General features: G+C 46.2%; 3 protein-coding genes across 3 annotated transcripts; all 3 read left to right on the plus strand.

The window, feature by feature from the left end:
* Positions 1-459: 459 nt before the first annotated feature.
* On the plus strand, positions 460-3,152 carry LOC135490900 (uncharacterized). Its single transcript, XM_064776478.1, has 2 exons — positions 460-1,285; positions 3,136-3,152. Exons 1-2 carry the CDS (start codon positions 460-462, stop codon positions 3,150-3,152), a joined length of 843 nt encoding a protein of 280 aa, XP_064632548.1.
* A 1,298-nt stretch (positions 3,153-4,450) lies between these two features.
* Positions 4,451-8,145, plus strand: LOC135490901 (uncharacterized). The gene is made up of 3 exons (XM_064776479.1): positions 4,451-4,644; positions 4,866-7,081; positions 8,084-8,145. The coding sequence occupies exons 1-3, from the start codon at positions 4,451-4,453 to the stop codon at positions 8,143-8,145; spliced, it is 2,472 nt and encodes an 823-aa protein (XP_064632549.1).
* A 4,437-nt stretch (positions 8,146-12,582) lies between these two features.
* LOC135490902 (uncharacterized) lies at positions 12,583-15,606 on the plus strand. The gene is made up of 2 exons (XM_064776481.1): positions 12,583-13,408; positions 15,557-15,606. The coding sequence occupies exons 1-2, from the start codon at positions 12,583-12,585 to the stop codon at positions 15,604-15,606; spliced, it is 876 nt and encodes a 291-aa protein (XP_064632551.1).
* The last annotated feature ends 4,337 nt before the right edge of the window (positions 15,607-19,943 follow it).

Raw genomic sequence — 19,943 nt, forward strand, 5'->3', positions numbered from 1 at the left:
CTCATGAAGAAGCTGACATGCAGCCAGTGGGGAGCAGACACCAGTGTACTGAAGAAACTCTATGTCGGAAGAATAAGGCCAGTGATGGAGTACGGGACAACTGCAATGGCCAATGCAGCCAAGTCCAACACTGCAAAACTCAACCGTGTGCAGAACCAAGCCGAGCGTATCATCACCGGGGCCATGAAATCTACGCCAATCACTGCAATGGAGACCATAACCAAGCTCCAACCACAAGAAGACCGGAGGGAAGTGAAGGTGATCACACTGGCAGAGAAGTTCAAAAGGATGAAAACCCACCCAATGAACCAGAGAGTCCAAAAAGGAGCTCGGAAAAGACTGAAGTGAGGCAGCTTGATCAGTCAAAGCAAGGCACTGGAAAGGAATCACCCTGAACTGAAAGTCAGCACTCCAAGGGATATACCATCTAGCAGACCCAAGCCAACACTCGACCCCCGAATGTCACCGGAGATCAAGGAGACAATCCCTGGTATCCTCAGCAAACACCTCCAAACTGATGAGGCACGGAAAGCTCTGACAATGGAGCATATCCACATGCAGTACCCAGACCAGAAGTGGACCCATGTGTATACTGATGGGTCAGCAACTGACGCAACCAGAGATGGAGGAGGAGGCATCCTTATCAAGTATAAAGACGAGGAAGAGACAATCGCGATATCTACAGGTAGATACTCCAGCAACTACAGAGCTGAAGCCGTCGCAATTGAAGAGGCAACCAAGAGGCTGAAACAGAAGAGGAACAAGACCAGACATCGAATAGTCATATTCACTGATGCCCTTTCTGTCCTGAAAGCCATGCAAGATCCGAAGAAGGAGGAAATGCAGAACCTCACCACATCTCTAAAAGCCCTATGTTCATGCAGGAAGAAAGTCGTTCTCCAGTGGATACCAGCCCACTGCAACATCAAGGGGAACGAGAAGGCCGACCATCTGGCCAAGGAAGGAAGCCAACTACACCAGAGCGACCTGTCCCTAACATATAAGGAGGCAAAAACCAATATCAAAGCTGCCTACTGGACCAAGTGGAAGGAAGAGCACGAGGGATATGATGCTAATGACAATTACAACAAACTCACCAGAAGAGGCCAGGCCATCATATTCCGACTGCGAACCGGCCACAGCAGGTTACGGCATCACCTGTTTACAAAGTTACGGATCGGAGACAACGACTTGTGCCCATGTGCCACGGAACCGATGACCGTGGCACACATCCTGACAAGATGTGCGAGATTGGCACCTCTGAGAAAAGGCATCTGGCCAGAAGGTACCAGCCTACAAGACCAGCTCTATGGAGACCTCCAACAGCTGCGAAACACCATAGAATATATCAGAAGATCGGACTTGACTGTCTAGAGCGAACGAGAAGAAGAAGAAGAATCAATCCTTAGCAAGATGTCTTAAACTAGCAGACTATCTGCACCTTTTTGAGGCCAAGCTGAGTCAAGGATCAGGTCTAACCTTGAGGCTCTCCCTCAGGTTGGTTGGGAGGGTCGTTCTTCGTCATCCCAAAGGCAGTGATGATACCAAGACTTGCAACCTCTCACCTAAAAGACTAGTTGAACCTATAAAATATGGAATCAGAATGAGGCATTTCAATCAATCCTCAGCAAGATGTCTTAAACCTTGCAGAAAAATCTCTAATCCGAGCAAGATGTATTAAATCTTACCGAAAAATCTATGGCATTGAAATAGCAGACTGTCTGCGCCATTTTGTTGCAAAGCTGAGTCTAGGATCAGGTCTAACCTTGAGGCTCTGCCTCAGGTTGGTTGGGAGGGTCGTTCATTGTCATCCCAAAGGCAGCGACAATACCGAGACTTCCAACCTCTCACCTAAAAGACTAGTTGAACCTTCAAAATATGGAATCAGAATGAGGCATTTCAATCAATCCTGAGCAAGATGTCTTAAACCTTGCAGAAAAATCTCCAATCCGAGCAAGATGTATTAAATCTTACCGAAAAATCTATGGCATTGAAATAGCAGACTATCTGCGCCATTTTGTGGCCAAGCTGAGTCAAGGATCAGGTCTAACCTTGAGGCTCTCCCTCAGGTTGGTTGGGAGGGTCGTTCTTCGTATCCCAAAGGCAGTGATGATACCGAGAATTGCAACCTCTCACCTAAAAGACTAGTTGAACCTATAAAATATGGAATCAGAATGAGGCATTTCAATCAATCCTCAGCAAGATGTCTTAAACCTTGCAGAAAAATCTCCAATCTGAGCAAGATGTATTAAATCTTGCAGAAAAATCTATGGCATTAAATAGCAGACTGTCTGCGCCATTTTGTGGCCAAGCTGAGTCAAGGATCAGGTCTAACCTTGAGGCTCTCCCTCAGGTTGGTTGGGAGGGTCGTTCTTCGTCATCCCAAAGTCAGCGATAATACTGAGACTTGCAACCTCTCACCTTAAAGACTAGTTGAACCTATAAAATATGGAATCAGAATGAGGCATTTCAATCAATCCTTAGCAAGATGTCTTAAACCTTGCAGAAAAATCTCTAATCCGAGCAAGATGTATTAAATCTTACCGAAAAATCTATGGCATTGAAATAGCAGACTGTCTGCGCTATTTTGTTGCCAAGCTGAGTCAAGGATCAGGTCTTACCTTGAGGCTCTGCCTCAGGTTGGTTGGGAGGGTCGTTCATTGTCATCCCAAAGGCAGTGATGATACCGAGACTTGCAACCTCTCACCTAAGAGACTAGTTGAATCTATAAAATATGGAATCAGAATGAGGCATTTCAATCAATCCTTAGCAAGATGTCTTAAACCTTGCAGAAAAATCTCCAATCCGAGCAAGATGTATTAAATCTTGCTGAAAAATCTATGGCATTAAAATAGCATACTGTCTGCGCTATTTTGTTGCCAAGCTGAGTCAAGGATCAGGTCTAACCTCGAGACTCTCCCTCAGGTTGGTTGGGAGGGTCGTTCTTCGTCATCCCAAAGGCAGCGACAATACCGAGACTTACAACCTCTCACCTAAGAGACTAGTTGAACCTATAAAATATGGAATCAGAATGAGGCATTTCAATCAATCCTTAGTGGGCCATGTGGTTTAACCACTGGGTGGAGTGACGCGTCTAGTGCTTTAGCGTAGTGTAGATACGTTTCTCGCTTTCAGCTACGGCCGCTGGCTAGCCCTTGGGTGAAAAGAGGAGCAGATGTGCGTAAGTCTCCTCCTGCCAGTACACAGCCTCTCCTCTATCAAGACTCCAGCAGTACCTCCTCGTGGTGGCCTGCGGTAACTGGACACCTTGCGGCTCCAGGCAAAATCTGCTGGGGATCTCGGAGCAGATTGGAGCCCCAGAAGTGCAGTGTGCAGGCCCACTGGCATGTGGACATGCCCTGGCACTCACTAATCCAATTCCCAGCTATGGGTTAAATAGCATGCTGAAGTCGGATGCACTGGGCCAGCGCCCTGGCCTCTAACCAGCGGTGGTGGCGCCTAACCACAGTGCAACGCATCCAAAACGCTATGACAGACAACCAATCAATGATACGAGATGGTGCTCGACCTGTGGAGACCCGCCAGGCTGGAAGAGCACCGGGCCCCAGGCCTCGAAGGGGTCCACCCAACGCGACTGGTGGTCCCGTGACCCCGTCTCGAGGAGCCAGGAGACGGGCAGGGAAAGCTACTGGCCAGACCAATGAAGAGATCAGAGCCCTCAACATCCTCCAATGGAATGCAGAAGGCGTGTACAACAAGAAAGTCGCTCTCATAGAGCGCCTGCATACAGAGAAAATAGACATCGCATGCATCCAAGAGACTCACCTTACTGAGAATCGAAGATTCACGGTGAGGGGGTACCAAACCATCAGGAAGGATCGCATTGAAAGATCAAAGGGCGGTGTTCTAGTCTTAGTACACAACTCCATCCCAGTACAAGACTTTGAGGTGAACACCAACAGAGAAGCAGAGATCAATGGAATCAGGACAAAGATCCAAGAGGAGGACATCAAGATCTATAACATCTACTGTCCCAATGACAAAGAACTATCCCTAGAGAAGCTTGAAGTGCCGGAATCCAACTGCCTGGTACTCGGAGATTTCAACAGCAACTCTGAAAGCTGGGGATACACAGATTCAGACAAGAGAGGGGATGAAGTGGAGGACTGGCAGATCGACAACAACCTGCTCCTCCTAAACGATGCCGAGGATCCACCAACCTTCTACTCAAGAAGGTGGCACACAACATCGAACCCGGACCTCGCCTTTGCCACCAATGACCTGTATGGAAGAACAACAAGATCAGTTCTGAAACAACTAGGAGGTAGTGATCACAGACCAGTCAAACTCACTATCAACCTGAACCACAGGCCGCAAGAATCTAGCACTCTCCCGAGATGGAACTACAAGAAAGCCAACTTGGATCTCTTCACCCTTTAAAACAGATGAGAACACCAAACATCTCCAAAAAAGCCCTAACATCAACAAGATGGTGAAAGAGTTCAACCAGGCACTCCTCACTGCTGCCAAGGAAAGCATTCCAAGAGGAGCAAGAAAGAACTACAAGCCCTATTGGACAGAGGAGCTGCAGGAGCTAGACAATGCCGTGCAGAAAGCGAGGGAAAACGTGGAAGCAACACCAAACACAGAAAACAACATCACCCTGAAAGAAGCAACTGCAAGGTACAAGAAGGCATGCATCCAAAGTTCAAGGAAGAAGTGGATTGAGAAAAAACCGAGAGCCTCAACCTGGATCGAGATGGAAACAAGTTATGGAAGCTTGCCCAGGCTCTAAATGACGAAAAACCAAAGGGACAAGCACCGATTCTCGAGAACAACAAGCAGGAGCTCTTGACAGGAAAGAAAGCAGCGAACCACTTCATCAACGAATACCAACAAATCAGTGACATCGAAATACTACCAGAGAGGAACAGAGAAGTTCTGGGAGCCCAGAAGTCGTTTCGTAACCAACAGAAGAGTGAGGATGAGATGATGACCAAGAACTTCACCAAGAAGGAACTGAAAGAAGCCCTATCCACACTGAAATTGAAGAAATCGCCTGGACCAGACGACATCACGAACGAGATGCTTCTACATCTAGGAACGGTAGCAGAAGATAGGTTGCTACACATCTACAATACCAGCTGGAAAACAGGAAAGGTTCCACAAATATGGAGGGAAGCGGTTATGATCCCAATACACAAGCCCGGCAAGGACAAAGCTAAAGCCCAGAGCTACAGACCAATCAGCCTCACGAGTATTGTCGACATGGAGAAAGCATTCGACAAAGTCTGGAAGGCCGGACTCAAACTCAAACTACACCAGTGTGGGATCAGAGGGAACATGTACGCATGGATCTCACAGTATCTACACAACAGAAAGGCTAGAGTCAATGTGCAGGGACAACACAGCAGGAAGAAGCTGCTGAGACAAGGTGTACCCCAGGGAGGAGTACTGTCCCCCACACTCTTCCTGGTATTCATCAATGACATACTAGCCGGAATGCCCAAGAAAGTCAAGGGAGCTATCTACGCTGATGACCTAGTTCTGTGGTGCTCTGAAGAGAAACTAGATGTGGCAAGATCACGCATCCAGGCAGCTCTGAACACACTGCAGAAGTGGGCCGAAACCTGGCTTGTTACTGTGAACTCCGCCAAGACAGCCTACACGATCTTCTCACTCTCAACCAAGCAACAGAAAACCCGCCTCACTCTAAACGGGAAACCTCTTCAACAAGAACAGACCCCCAAATACCTCGGAATGACCTTTGACCGTCGAATGACATGGAGGAACCACATAGAGCTAACCACTCTCCGGGCAAAACGGCGACTCTCACTCATGAAGAAGCTGACATGCAGCCAGTGGGGAGCAGACACCAGTGTACTGAAGAAACTCTATGTCGGAGGAATAAGGCCAGTGATGGAGTACGGGACAACTGCAATGGCCAATGCAGCCAAGTCCAACACTGCAAAACTCAACCGTGTGCAGAACCAAGCCGAGCGTATCATCACCGGGGCCATGAAATCTACGCCAATCACTGCAATGGAGACCATAACCAAGCTCCAACCACAAGAAGACCGGAGGGAAGTGAAGGTGATCACACTGGCAGAGAAGTTCAAAAGGATGAAAACCCACCCAATGCACCAGAGAGTCCAAAAAGGAGCTCGGAAAAGACTGAAGCGAGGCAGCTTCATCAGTCAAAGCAAGGCACTGGAAAGGAATCACCCTGAACTGAAAGTCAGCACTCCAAGGGATATACCATCTAGCAGACCCAAGCCAACACTCGACCCCCGAATGTCACCGGAGATCAAGGAGACAGTCCCTGGTATCCTCAGCAAACACCTCCAAACTGATGAGGCACGGAAAGCTCTGACAATGGAGCATATCCACATGCAGTACCCAGACCAGAAGTGGACCCATGTGTATACTGATGGGTCAGCAACTGACGCAACCAGAGATGGAGGAGGAGGCATCCTTATCAAGTATAAAGACGAGGAAGAGACAATCGCGATATCTACAGGTAGATACTCCAGCAACTACAGAGCTGAAGCCGTCGCAATTGAAGAGGCAACCAAGAGGCTGAAACAGAAGAGGAACAAGACCAGACATCGAATAGTCATATTCACTGATGCCCTTTCTGTCCTGAAAGCCATGCAAGATCCGAAGAAGGAGGAAATGCAGAACCTCACCACATCTCTAAAAGCCCTATGTTCATGCAGGAAGAAAGTCGTTCTCCAGTGGATACCAGCCCACTGCAACATCAAGGGGAACGAGAAGGCCGACCATCTGGCCAAGGAAGGAAGCCAACTACACCAGAGCGACCTGTCCCTAACATATAAGGAGGCAAAAACCAATATCAAAGCTGCCTACTGGACCAAGTGGAAGGAAGAGCACGAGGGATATGATGCTAATGACAATTACAACAAACTCACCAGAAGAGGCCAGGCCATCATATTCCGACTGCGAACCGGCCACAGCAGGTTACGGCATCACCTGTTTACAAAGTTACGGATCGGAGACAACGACTTGTGCCCATGTGCCACGGAACCGATGACCGTGGCACACATCCTGACAAGATGTGCGAGATTGGCACCTCTGAGAAAAGGCATCTGGCCAGAAGGTACCAGCCTACAAGACCAGCTCTATGGAGACCTCAAACAGCTGCGAAACACCATAGAATATATCAGAAGATCGGACTTGACTGTCTAGAGCGAACGAGAAGAAGAAGAAGAATCAATCCTTAGCAAGATGTCTTAAACCTTGCAGAAAAATCTCCAATCCGAGCAAGATGTATTAAATCTTGCCGAAAATCTATGACATTAAAATAGCAGACTATCTGCACCTTTTTGTGGCCAAGCTGAGTCAAGGATCAGGTCTAACCTTGAGGCTCTCCCTCAGGTTGGTTGGGAGGGTCTTTCTTCGTCATCCCAAAGGCAGCGATAATACCGAGACTTGCAACCTCTCACCTAAAAGACTAGTTGAACCTATAAAATATGGAATCAGAATGAGGCATTTCAATCAATCCTTAGCAAGATGTCTTAAACCTTGCAGAAAAATCTCTAATCCGAGCAAGATGTATTAAATCTTACCGAAAAATCTATGGCATTGAAATAGCAGACTGTCTGCGCTATTTTGTTGCCAAGCTGAGTCAAGGATCAGGTCTTACCTTGAGGCTCTGCCTCAGGTTGGTTGCGAGGGTCGTTCATTGTCATCCCAAAGGCAGTGATGATACTGAGACTTGCAACCTCTCACCTAAGAGACCAGTTGAATCTATAAAATATGGAATCAGAATGAGGCATTTCAATCAATCCTGAGCAAGATGTCTTAAACCTTGCAGAAAAATCTCCAATCCGAGCAAGATGTATTAAATCTTACCGAAAAATCTATGGCATTGAAATAGCAGACTATCTGCGCCATTTTGTGGCCAAGCTGAGTCAAGGATCAGGTCTAACCTTGAGGCTCTCCCTCAGGTTGGTTGGGAGGGTCGTTCTTCGTATCCCGAAGGCAGTGATGATACCGAGAATTGCAACCTCTCACCTAAAAGACTAGTTGAACCTTCAAAATATGGAATCAGAATGAGGCATTTCAATCAATCCTTAACAAGATGTCTTAAACCTTGCAGAAAAATCTCCAATCCGAGCAAGATGTATCAAATTTTGCCGAAAATCTATGACATTAAAATAGCAGACTATCTGCACCTTTTTGTGGCCAAGCTGAGTCAAGGATCAGGTCTAACCTTGAGGCTCTCCCTCAGGTTGGTTGGGAGGGTCGTTCTTCGTCATCCCAAAGTCAGCGATAATACTGAGACTTGCAACCTCTCACCTAAAAGACTAGTTGAACCTATAAAATATGGAATCAGAATGAGGCATTTCAATCAATTCTCAGCAAGATGTCTTAAACCTTGCAGAAAAATCTCCAATCTGAGCAAGATGTATTAAATCTTGCAGAAAAATCTATGGCATTAAATAGCAGACTGTCTGCGCCATTTTGTGGCCAAGCTGAGTCAAGGATCAGGTCTAACCTTGAGGCTCTCCCTCAGGTTGGTTGGGAGGGTCGTTCTTCGTCATCCCAAAGTCAGCGATAATACTGAGACTTGCAACCTCTCACCTAAAAGACTAGTTGAACCTATAAAATATGGAATCAGAATGAGGCATTTCAATCAATCCTTAGCAAGATGTCTTAAACCTTGCAGAAAAATCTCTAATCCGAGCAAGATGTATTAAATCTTACCGAAAAATCTATGGCATTGAAATAGCAGACTGTCTGCGCTATTTTGTTGCCAAGCTGAGTCAAGGATCAGGTCTTACCTTGAGGCTCTGCCTCAGGTTGGTTGGGAGGGTCGTTCATTGTCATCCCAAAGGCAGTGATGATACCGAGACTTGCAACCTCTCACCTAAGAGACTAGTTGAATCTATAAAATATGGAATCAGAATGAGGCATTTCAATCAATCCTTAGCAAGATGTCTTAAACCTTGCAGAAAAATCTCCAATCCGAGCAAGATGTATTAAATCTTGCCGAAAAATCTATGGCATTAAAATAGCATACTGTCTGCGCTATTTTGTTGCCAAGCTGAGTCAAGGATCAGGTCCAACCTTGAGACTCTCCCTCAGGTTGGTTGGGAGGGTCGTTCTTCGTCATCCCAAAGGCAGCGACAATACCGAGACTTACAACCTCTCACCTAAGAGACTAGTTGAACCTATAAAATATGGAATCAGAATGAGGCATTTCAATCAATCCTTAGTGGGCCATGTGGTTTAACCACTGGGTGGAGTGACGCGTCTAGTGCTTTAGCGTAGTGTAGATACGTTTCTCGCTTTCAGCTACGGCCGCTGGCTAGCCCTCAGGTGAAAAGAGGAGCAGATGTGCGTAAGTCTCCTCCTGCCAGTACACAGCCTCTCCTCTATCAAGACTCCAGCAGTACCTCCTCGTGGTGGCCTGCGGTAACTGGACACCTCGCGGCTCCAGGCAAAATCTGCTGGGGATCTCGGAGCAGATTGGAGCCCCAGAAGTGCAGTGTGCAGGCCCACTGGCATGTGGACATGCCCTGGCACTCACTAATCCAATTCCCAGCTATGGGTTAAATAGCATGCTGAAGTCGGATGCACTGGGCCAGCGCCCTGGCGTCTAACCAGCGGTGGTGGCGCCTAACCACAGTGCAACGCATCCAAAACGCTGTGACAGACAACCAATCAATGATACGAGATGGTGCTCGACCTGTGGAGACCCGCCAGGCTGGAAGAGCACCGGACCCCAGGCCTCGAAGGGGTCCACCCAACGCGACTGGTGGTCCCGTGACCCCGTCTCGAGGAGCCAGGAGACGGGCAGGGAAAGCTACTGGCCAGACCAATGAAGAGATCAGAGCCCTCAACATCCTCCAATGGAATGCAGAAGGCGTGTACAACAAGAAAGTCGCTCTCACAGAGCGCCTGCATACAGAGAAAATAGACATCGCATGCATCCAAGAGACTCACCTTACTGAGAATCGAAGATTCACGGTGAGAGGGTACCAAACCATCAGGAAGGATCGCATTGAAAGATCAAAGGGCGGTGTTCTAGTCTTAGTACACAACTCCATCCCAGTACAAGACTTTGAGGTGAACACCAACAGAGAAGCAGAGATCAATGGAATCAGGACAAAGATCCAAGAGGAGGACATCAAGATCTATAACATCTACTGTCCCAATGACAAAGAACTATCCCTAGAGAAGCTTGAAGTGCCGGAATCCAACTGCCTGGTACTCGGAGATTTCAACAGCCACTCTGAAAGCTGGGGATACACAGATTCAGACAAGAGAGGGGATGAAGTGGAGGACTGGCAGATCGACAACAACCTGCTCCTCCTAAACGATGCCGAGGATCCACCAACCTTCTACTCAAGAAGGTGGCACACAACATCGAACCCGGACCTCGCCTTTGCCACCAATGACCTGTATGGAAGAACAACAAGATCAGTTCTGAAACAACTAGGAGGTAGTGATCACAGACCAGTCAAACTCACTATCAACCTGAACCACAGGCCGCAAGAAGCTAGCACTCTCCCGAGATGGAACTACAAGAAAGCCAACTGGGATCTCTTCACCTCTAAAACAGATGAGAACACCAAACATCTCCAAAAAAGCCCTAACATCAACAAGATGGTGAAAGAGTTCAACCAGGCACTCCTCACTGCTGCCAAGGAAAGCATTCCAAGAGGAGCAAGAAAGAACTACAAGCCCTATTGGACAGAGGAGCTGCAGGAGCTAGACGATGCCGTGCAGAAAGCGAGGGAAAACGTGGAAGCAACACCAAACACAGAAAACAACATCACCCTGAAAGAAGCAACTGCAAGGTACAAGAAGGCATGCATCCAAAGTTCAAGGAAGAAGTGGATTGAGAAAAAACCGAGAGCCTCAACCTGGATCGAGATGGAAACAAGTTATGGAAGCTTGCCCAGGCTCTAAATGACGAAAAACCAAAGGGACAAGCACCGATTCTCGAGAACAACAAGCAGGAGCTCTTGACAGGAAAGAAAGCAGCGAACCACTTCATCAACGAATACCAACAAATCAGTGACATCGAAATACCACCAGAGAGGAACAGAGAAGTTCTGGGAGCCCAGAAGTCGTTTCGTAACCAACAGAAGAGTGAGGATGAGATGATGACCAAGAACTTCACCAAGAAGGAACTGAAAGAAGCCCTATCCACACTGAAATTGAAGAAATCGCCTGGACCAGACGACATCACGAACGAGATGCTTCTACATCTAGGAACGGTAGCAGAAGGTAGGTTGCTACACATCTACAATACCAGCTGGAAAACAGGAAAGGTTCCACAAATATGGAGGGAAGCGGTTATGATCCCAATACACAAGCCCGGCAAGGACAAAGCTAAAGCCCAGAGCTACAGACCAATCAGCCTCACGAGTAATGTCGGAAAGGTTATGGAACGGCTGATTAACAACCGGCTGACATGGCACCTGGAAGAGAAACAAGTCCTCCGTCCAGAGCAAGCAGGCTTCCGAAGCAACCGATCTACAGAGGACCAAGTAACCTACATAGCCCAGGAGATCGACGACGCCTTCCAGGACAAAGAGGTCACGCTAGCTGTCTTTGTCGACATGGAGAAAGCATTCGACAAAGTCTGGAAGGCCGGACTCAAACTCAAACTACACCAGTGTGGGATCAGAGGGAACATGTACGCATGGATCTCACAGTATCTACACAACAGAAAGGCTAGAGTCAAGGTGCAGGGACAACACAGCAGGAAGAAGCTGCTGAGACAAGGTGTACCCCAGGGAGGAGTACTGTCCCCCACACTCTTCCTGGTATTCATCAATGACATACTAGCCGGAATGCCCAAGAAAGTCAAGGGAGCTATCTACGCTGATGACCTAGTTCTGTGGTGCTCTGAAGAGAAACTAGATGTGGCAAGATCACGCATCCAGGCAGCTCTGAACACACTGCAGAAGTGGGCCGAAACCTGGCTTGTTACTGTGAACTCCGCCAAGACAGCCTACACGATCTTCTCACTCTCAACCAAGCAACAGAAAACCCGCCTCACTCTAAACGGGAAACCTCTTCAACAAGAACAGACCCCCAAATACCTCGGAATGACCTTTGACCGTCGAATGACATGGAGGAACCACATAGAGCTAACCACTCTCCGGGCAAAATGGCGACTCTCACTCATGAAGAAGCTGACATGCAGCCAGTGGGGAGCAGACACCAGTGTACTGAAGAAACTCTATGTCGGAAGAATAAGGCCAGTGATGGAGTACGGGACAACTGCAATGGCCAATGCAGCCAAGTCCAACACTGCAAAACTCAACCGTGTGCAGAACCAAGCCGAGCGTATCATCACCGGGGCCATGAAATCTACGCCAATCACTGCAATGGAGACCATAACCAAGCTCCAACCACAAGAAGACCAGAGGGAAGTGAAGGTGATCACACTGGCAGAGAAGTTCAAAAGGATGAAAACCCACCCAATGCACCAGAGTCCAAAAAGGAGCTCGGAAAAGACTGAAGCGAGGCAGCTTCATCAGTCAAAGCAAGGCACTGGAAAGGAATCACCCTGAACTGAAAGTCAGCACTCCAAGGGATATACCATCTAGCAGACCCAAGCCAACACTCGACCCCCGAATGTCACCGGAGATCAAGGAGACAGTCCCTGGTATCCTCAGCAAACACCTCCAAACTGATGAGGCACGGAAAGCTCTGACAATGGAGCATATCCACATGCAGTACCCAGACCAGAAGTGGACCCATGTGTATACTGATGGGTCAGCAACTGACGCAACCAGAGATGGAGGAGGAGGCATCCTTATCAAGTATAAAGACGAGGAAGAGACAATCGCGATATCTACAGGTAGATACTCCAGCAACTACAGAGCTGAAGCCGTCGCAATTGAAGAGGCAACCAAGAGGCTGAAACAGAAGAGGAACAAGACCAGACATCGAATAGTCATATTCACTGATGCCCTTTCTGTCCTGAAAGCCATGCAAGATCCGAAGAAGGAGGAAATGCAGAACCTCACCACATCTCTAAAAGCCCTATGTTCATGCAGGAAGAAAGTCGTTCTCCAGTGGATACCAGCCCACTGCAACATCAAGGGGAACGAGAAGGCCGACCATCTGGCCAAGGAAGGAAGCCAACTACACCAGAGCGACCTGTCCCTAACATATAAGGAGGCAAAAACCAATATCAAAGCTGCCTACTGGACCAAGTGGAAGGAAGAGCACGAGGGATATGATGCTAATGACAATTACAACAAACTCACCAGAAGAGGCCAGGCCATCATATTCCGACTGCGAACCGGCCACAGCAGGTTACGGCATCACCTGTTTACAAAGTTACGGATCGGAGACAACGACTTGTGCCCATGTGCCACGGAACCGATGACCGTGGCACACATCCTGACAAGATGTGCGAGATTGGCACCTCTGAGAAAAGACATCTGGCCAGAAGGTACCAGCCTACAAGACCAGCTCTATGGAGACCTCCAACAGCTGCGAAACACCATAGAATATATCAGAAGATCGGACTTGACTGTCTAGAGCGAACGAGAAGAAGAAGAAGAATCAATCCTTAGCAAGATGTCTTAAACCTTGCAGAAAAATCTCCAATCCGAGCAAGATGTATTAAATCTTGCCGAAAATCTATGACATTAAAATAGCAGACTATCTGCACCTTCTTGTGGCCAAGCTGAGTCAAGGATCAGGTCTAACCTTGAGGCTCTCCCTCAGGTTGGTTGGGAGGGTCGTTCTTCGTCATCCCAAAGGCAGCGATAATACCGAGACTTGCAACCTCTCACCTAAAAGACTAGTTGAACCTATAAAATATGGAATCAGAATGAGGCATTTCAATCAATCCTTAGCAAGATGTCTTAAACCTTGCAGAAAAATCTCTAATCCGAGCAAGATGTATTAAATCTTACCGAAAAATCTATGGCATTGAAATAGCAGACTGTCTGCGCTATTTTGTTGCCAAGCTGAGTCAAGGATCAGGTCTTACCTTGAGGCTCTGCCTCAGGTTGGTTGGGAGGGTCGTTCATTGTCATCCCAAAGGCAGTGATGATACCGAGACTTGCAACCTCTCACCTAAGAGACTAGTTGAATCTATAAAATATGGAATCAGAATGAGGCATTTCAATCAATCCTTAGCAAGATGTCTTAAACCTTGCAGAAAAATCTCCAATCCAAGCAAGATGTATTAAATCTTGCCAAAAAATCTATGGCATTGAAATAGCAGACTATCTGCGCCGTTTCGTGACCAAGCTGAGTCAAGGATCAGGTCTAACCTTGAGGCTCTCCCTCAAGTTGGTTGGGAGGGTCGTTCTTCGTTATCCCAAAGGAGGTGATGATACCGAGACTTGCAACCTCTCACCTAAAAGACTAGTTGAACCTATGAAATATGGAATCAGAATGAGGCATTTCAATCAATCCTTAGCAAGATGTCTTAAACCTTGCAGAAAAATCACCAATCCGAGCAAGATGTATTAAATCTTGCCGAAAAATTTAAGGCATTAAAATAGCAGACTGTCTGCGCAATTTTGTGGCCAAGCTGAGTCAAGGATCAGGTCTTATCTTGAGGCTCTCCCTCAGGTTGGTTGGGAGGGTCGTTCTTCGTCATCCCAACGGCAATGATGATACCGAGACTTGCAACCTCTCGCCTAAAAGACTAGTTGAACCTTCAAAATATGGAATCAGAATGAGGCATTTCAATCAATCCTTAACAAGATGTCTTAAACCTTGCAAAAAAATCTCCAATCCGAGCAAAATGTATTCAATCTTGCCGAAAAATCTATGACATTAAAATAGCAGACTATCTGTGCCATTTTGTGGCCAAGCTGAGTCAAGGATCAGGTCTAACCTTGAGGCTCTCCCTCAGGTTGGTTGGGAGGGTCGTTCATCGCCATCCCAAAGGCAGTGATGATACCGAGACTTGCAACCTCTCACCTAAAAGACTAGTTGAACCTTCAAAATATGGAATCAGAATGAGGCATTTCAATCAATCCTTAGCAAGATGTCTTAAACCTTGCAGAAAAATCTCCAATCCAAGCAAGATGTATTAAATCTTGCCGAAAAATCTATGGCATTAAAATAGCAGACTATCTGCGCCGTTTCGTGGCCAAGCTGAGTCAAGGATCAGGTCTTATCTTGAGGCTCTCCCTCAGGTTGGTTGGGAGAGTCGTTCATTGTCATCCCAAAGGCAGTGATGATACCGAGACTTGCAACCTCTCACCTAAAAGACTAGTTGAACCTATAAAATATGGAATCAGAATGAGGCATTTCAATCAATCCTTAGCAAGATGTCTTAAACCTTGCTTAAAAATCTCCAATCCGAGCAAGATGTATTAAATCTTGCCAAAAAATCTATGGCATTGAAATAGCAAGACTATGTGCGCCATTTTGTAGCCAAGCTGAGTCAAGGATCAGGTCTAACCTTGAGGCTCTCCCTCATGTTGGTTGGGAGGGTCGTTCTTCGTCATCCCAAAGGCAGCGATAATACCGAGACTTGCAACCTCTCACCTAAAAGACAAGTTGAACCTATCAAATATGGAATCCGAATGAGGCATTTCAATCAATCCTTAGCAAGATGTCTTAAACCTTGCAGAAAAATCACCAATCCGAGCAAGATGTATTAAACCTTGCCGAAAAATTTAAGGCATTAAAATAGCAGACTGTCTGCGCCTTTTTGTGGCCAAGCTGAGTCAAGGATCAGGTCTTACCTTGAGGCTCTCCCTCAGGTTGGTTGGGAGGGTCGTTCATTGTCATCCCAAAGGCAGCGACAATACCGAGACTTGCAATCTCTCACCTAAAAGACTAGTTGAACCTATAAAATATGGAATTAGAATGAGGCATTTCAATCAATCCTCAGCAAGATGTCTTAAACATTGCAGAAAAATCTCCAATCCGAGCAAGATGTATTAAATCTTGCCGAAAAATCTATGGCATTGAAATAGCAGACTGTCTGCTCCATTTTGTTGCCAAGCTGAGTCAAGGATCAGGTCTAACCTTGAGGCTCTCTCTCAGTTTGGTTGGGAGGGTCGTTCTTCGTCATCCCAAAGGCAGTGATGAAACAGAGACTTGCAACCTCTCACCTAAAAGACTAGTTGAACCTTTAAAATATGGAATCAGAATGAGGCATTTCAATCAATCCATAACAAGATGTCTTAAACCTTGCAGAAAAATCTCCAATCCGAGCAAGATGTATTAAATCTTGCCGAAAAATCTATGACATTAAAATAGCAGACTATCTCCGCCATTTTGTGGCCAAGCTGAGTCAAGGATCAGGTCTAACCTTGAGGCTCTCCCTCAGGTTGGTTGGGAGGGTCGTTCATCGCCATCCCAAAGGCAGTGATGATACCGAGACTTGCAACCTCTCACCTAAAAGACTAGTTGAACCTTCAAAATATGGAATCAGAATGAGGCATTTCAATCAATCCTTAGCAAGATGTCTTAAACCTTGCAGAAAAATCTCCAATCCAAGCAAGAAGTATTAAATCTTGCAGAAAAATCTATGGCATTAAAATAGTAGACTATTTGCGCCTTTTTGTGGCCAAGCTGAGTCAAGGATCAGGTCTAACCTTGAGGCTCTCCCTCAGGTTGGTTGAGAGGCTCGTTCTTCGTCATCCCAAAGGCAGCGATAATACCGAGACTTGCAACCTCTCACCTAAAAGACTAGTTGAACCTTCAAAATATGGAATCAGAATGAGGCATTTCAATCAATCCTTAGCAAGATGTCTTAAACCTTGCAGAAAAATCTCCAATCCGAGCAAGATGTATTAAATCTTACCGAAAAATCTATGGCATTGAAATAGCAGACTGTCTGCGCCATTTTGTTGCCAACCTGAGTCAAGGATCAGGTCTTACCTTGAGGCTCTCCCTCAGGTTGGTTGGGAGGGTTGTTCATTGTCATCCCAAAGGCAGCGACAATACCGAGACTTGCAACTTCTCACCTAAAAGACTAGTTGAACCTATAAAATATGGAATCAGAATGAGGCATTTCAATCAATCCTGAGCAAGATGTCTTAAACCTTGCAGAAAAATCTCCAATCCGAGCAAGATGTATCAAATCTTGCAGAAAAATCTATGGCATTAAAATAGCAGACTGTCTGCGCTATTTTGTTGCCAAGCTGAGTCAAGGATCAGGTCTAACCTTGAGGCTCTCCCTTAGGTTGGTTGGGAGGGTCGTTCTTCGTCATCCCAAAGGCAGCGACAATACCGAGACTTGCAACCTCTCACCTAAGAGACGAGTTGAACCTATAAAATATGGAATCAGAATGAGGCATTTCAATCAATCCTTAGCAAGATGTCTTAAACCTTGCAGAAAAATCTCCAATCCGAGCAAGATGTATTAAATCTTGCCACAAAATCTATGGCATTAAAATAGCAGACTGTCTTGCTATTTTGTGGCCAAGCTGAGTCAAGGATTGGGTCTAACCTTGAGGCTCTCCCTTAGGTTGGTTGGGAGGGTCGTTCTTCGTCATCCAAACGGCAGCACCAATACCGAGACTTGCAACCTCTCACCTAAAAGACTAGTTGAACCTATAAAATATGGAATCAGAATGAGGCATTTCAATCAATCCTTAGCAAGATGTCTTAAACCTTGCAGAAAAATCTCCAATCCGAGCAAGATGTATTAAATCTGGCAGAAAAATCTATGGCATTAAAATAGCAGACTGTCTGCGCTATTTTGTAGCCAAGCTGAGTCAAGGATCAGGTCTAACCTTGAGACACTCCCTCAGGTTGGTTGGGAGGGTCGTTCTTCGTCATCCCAAAGGCAGCGACAATACCGAGACTTGCAACCTCTCACCTAAAAGACTAGTTGAACCTAAAAAATATGGAATCAGAATGAGGCATTTCAATCAATCCTTAGCAAGATGTCTTAAACCTTGCAGAAAAATCTCCAATCCGAGCAAGATGTATCAAATCTTGCCGCAAAATCTATGGCATTAAAATAGCAGACTGTCTGCGCCATTTTGTGGCCAAGCTGAGTCAAGGATTGGGTCTAACCTTGAGGCTCTCCCTCAGGTTGGTTGGGAGGGTCGTTCTTCGTATCCCAAAGGCAGTGTTGATACCGAGACTTGTAACCTCTCACCTAAAAGACTAGTTGAACCTATAAAATATGGAATCAGAATGAGGCATTTCAATCAATCCTTAGCAAGATATCTGAAACCTTGCAGAAAAATCTCCAATCCGAGCAAGATGTATTAAGTCTTACCAAAAAATCTATGGCATTGAAATAGCAGACTGTCTGCGCTATTTTGTTGCCAAGCTGAGTCAAGGATCAGGTGTAACCTTGAGACACTCCCTCAGGTTGGTTGGGAGGGTCGTTCTTCGTCATCCCAAAGGCAGCGACAATACCGAGACTTGCAACCTCTCACCTAAGAGACCAGTTGAACCTATAAAATATGGAATCAGAATGAGGCATTTCAATCAATCCTTAACAAGACGTCTTAAACGTTGCAGAAAAATCTCCAATCCGAGCAAGATGTATTAAATCTGGCCGCAAAATCTATGGCATTAAAATAGCAGACTGTCTGCGCCATTTTGTGGCCAAGTGGGGTCAAGGATTGGGTCTAACCTTGAGGCTTTCCCTCAGGTTGGTTGGGAGGGTCGTTCTTCGTCATCCCAAAGGCAGCACCAATACCGAGACTTGCAACCTCTCACCTGAAAGACTAGTTGAACCTATAAAATATGGAATCAGAATGAGGCATTTCAATCAATCCTTAGCAAAATGTCTTAAACCTTGCAGAAAAATCTCCAATCCGAGCAAGATGTATTAAATCTTGCAGAAAAATCTATGGCATTGAAATAGCAGACTGTCTGCTCCATTTTGTTGCCGAGCTGAGTCAAGGATCAGGTCTAACCTTGAGGCTCTCCCTCAGGTTGGTTGGGAGGGTCGTTCTTCGTCATCCCAAAGGCAGTGATGATACCGAGACTTGCAACCTCTCACCTAAAAGACTAGTTGAACCTATAAAATATGGAATCCGAATGAGGCATTTCAATCAATCCTTAGCAAGATGTCTTAAACCTTGCAGAAAAATCTCCAATCCGAGCAAGATGTATTAAATCTTGCCGAAAAAGCTATGGCATTGAAATAGCAGACTGTCTGCTCCATTTTGTTGCCGAGCTGAGTCAAGGATCAGGTCTAACCTTGAGGCTCTCCCTCAGGTTGGTTGGGAGGGTCGTTCTTCGTCATCCCAAAGGCAGTGATGATACCGAGACTTGCAACCTCTCACCTAAAAGACTAGTTGAACCTATAAAATATGCAATCAGAATGAGGCATTTCAATCAATCCTTAGCAAGATGTCTTAAACCTTGCAGAAAAATCTCCAATCCGAGCAAGATGTATTAAATCTTGCCGAAAAATCTATGGCATTGAAATGGCAGACTGTCTGCTCCATTTTGTTGCCGAGCTGAGTCAAGGATCAGGTCTAACCTTGAGGCTCTCCCTCAGGTTGGTTGGGAGGGTCGTTCTTCGTCATCCCAAAGGCAGTGATGATACCGAGACTTGCAACCTCTCACCTAAAAGACTAGTTGAACCTTCAAAATATGGAATCAGAATGAGGCATTTCAATCAATCCTTAACAAGATGTCTTAAACGTTGCAGAAAAATCTCCAATCCGAGCAAGATGTATTAAATCTTGCCGAAAAATCTACGACATTAAAATAGCAGACTATCTGCGCCATTTTGTGGCCAAGCTGAGTCAAGGATCAGGTCTAACCTTGAGGCTCTCCCTCAGGTTGGTTGGGAGGGTCGTTCATCGCCATCCCAAAAGCAGTGATGATACCAAGACTTGCAACCTCTCACCTAAAAGACTAGTTGAACCTTCAAAATATGGAATCAGAATGAGGCATTTCAATCAATCCTTAGCAAGATATCTGAAACCTTGCAGGAAAATCTCCAATCCGAGCAAGATGTATTAAGTCTTACCGAAAAATCTATGGCATTGAAATAGCAGACTGTCTGCGCTATTTTGTTGCCAAGCTGAGTC

This window comes from Lineus longissimus, chromosome 7, assembly GCF_910592395.1.
Source record: "Lineus longissimus chromosome 7, tnLinLong1.2, whole genome shotgun sequence".
Classification (NCBI taxonomy): domain Eukaryota; kingdom Metazoa; phylum Nemertea; class Pilidiophora; order Heteronemertea; family Lineidae; genus Lineus; species Lineus longissimus.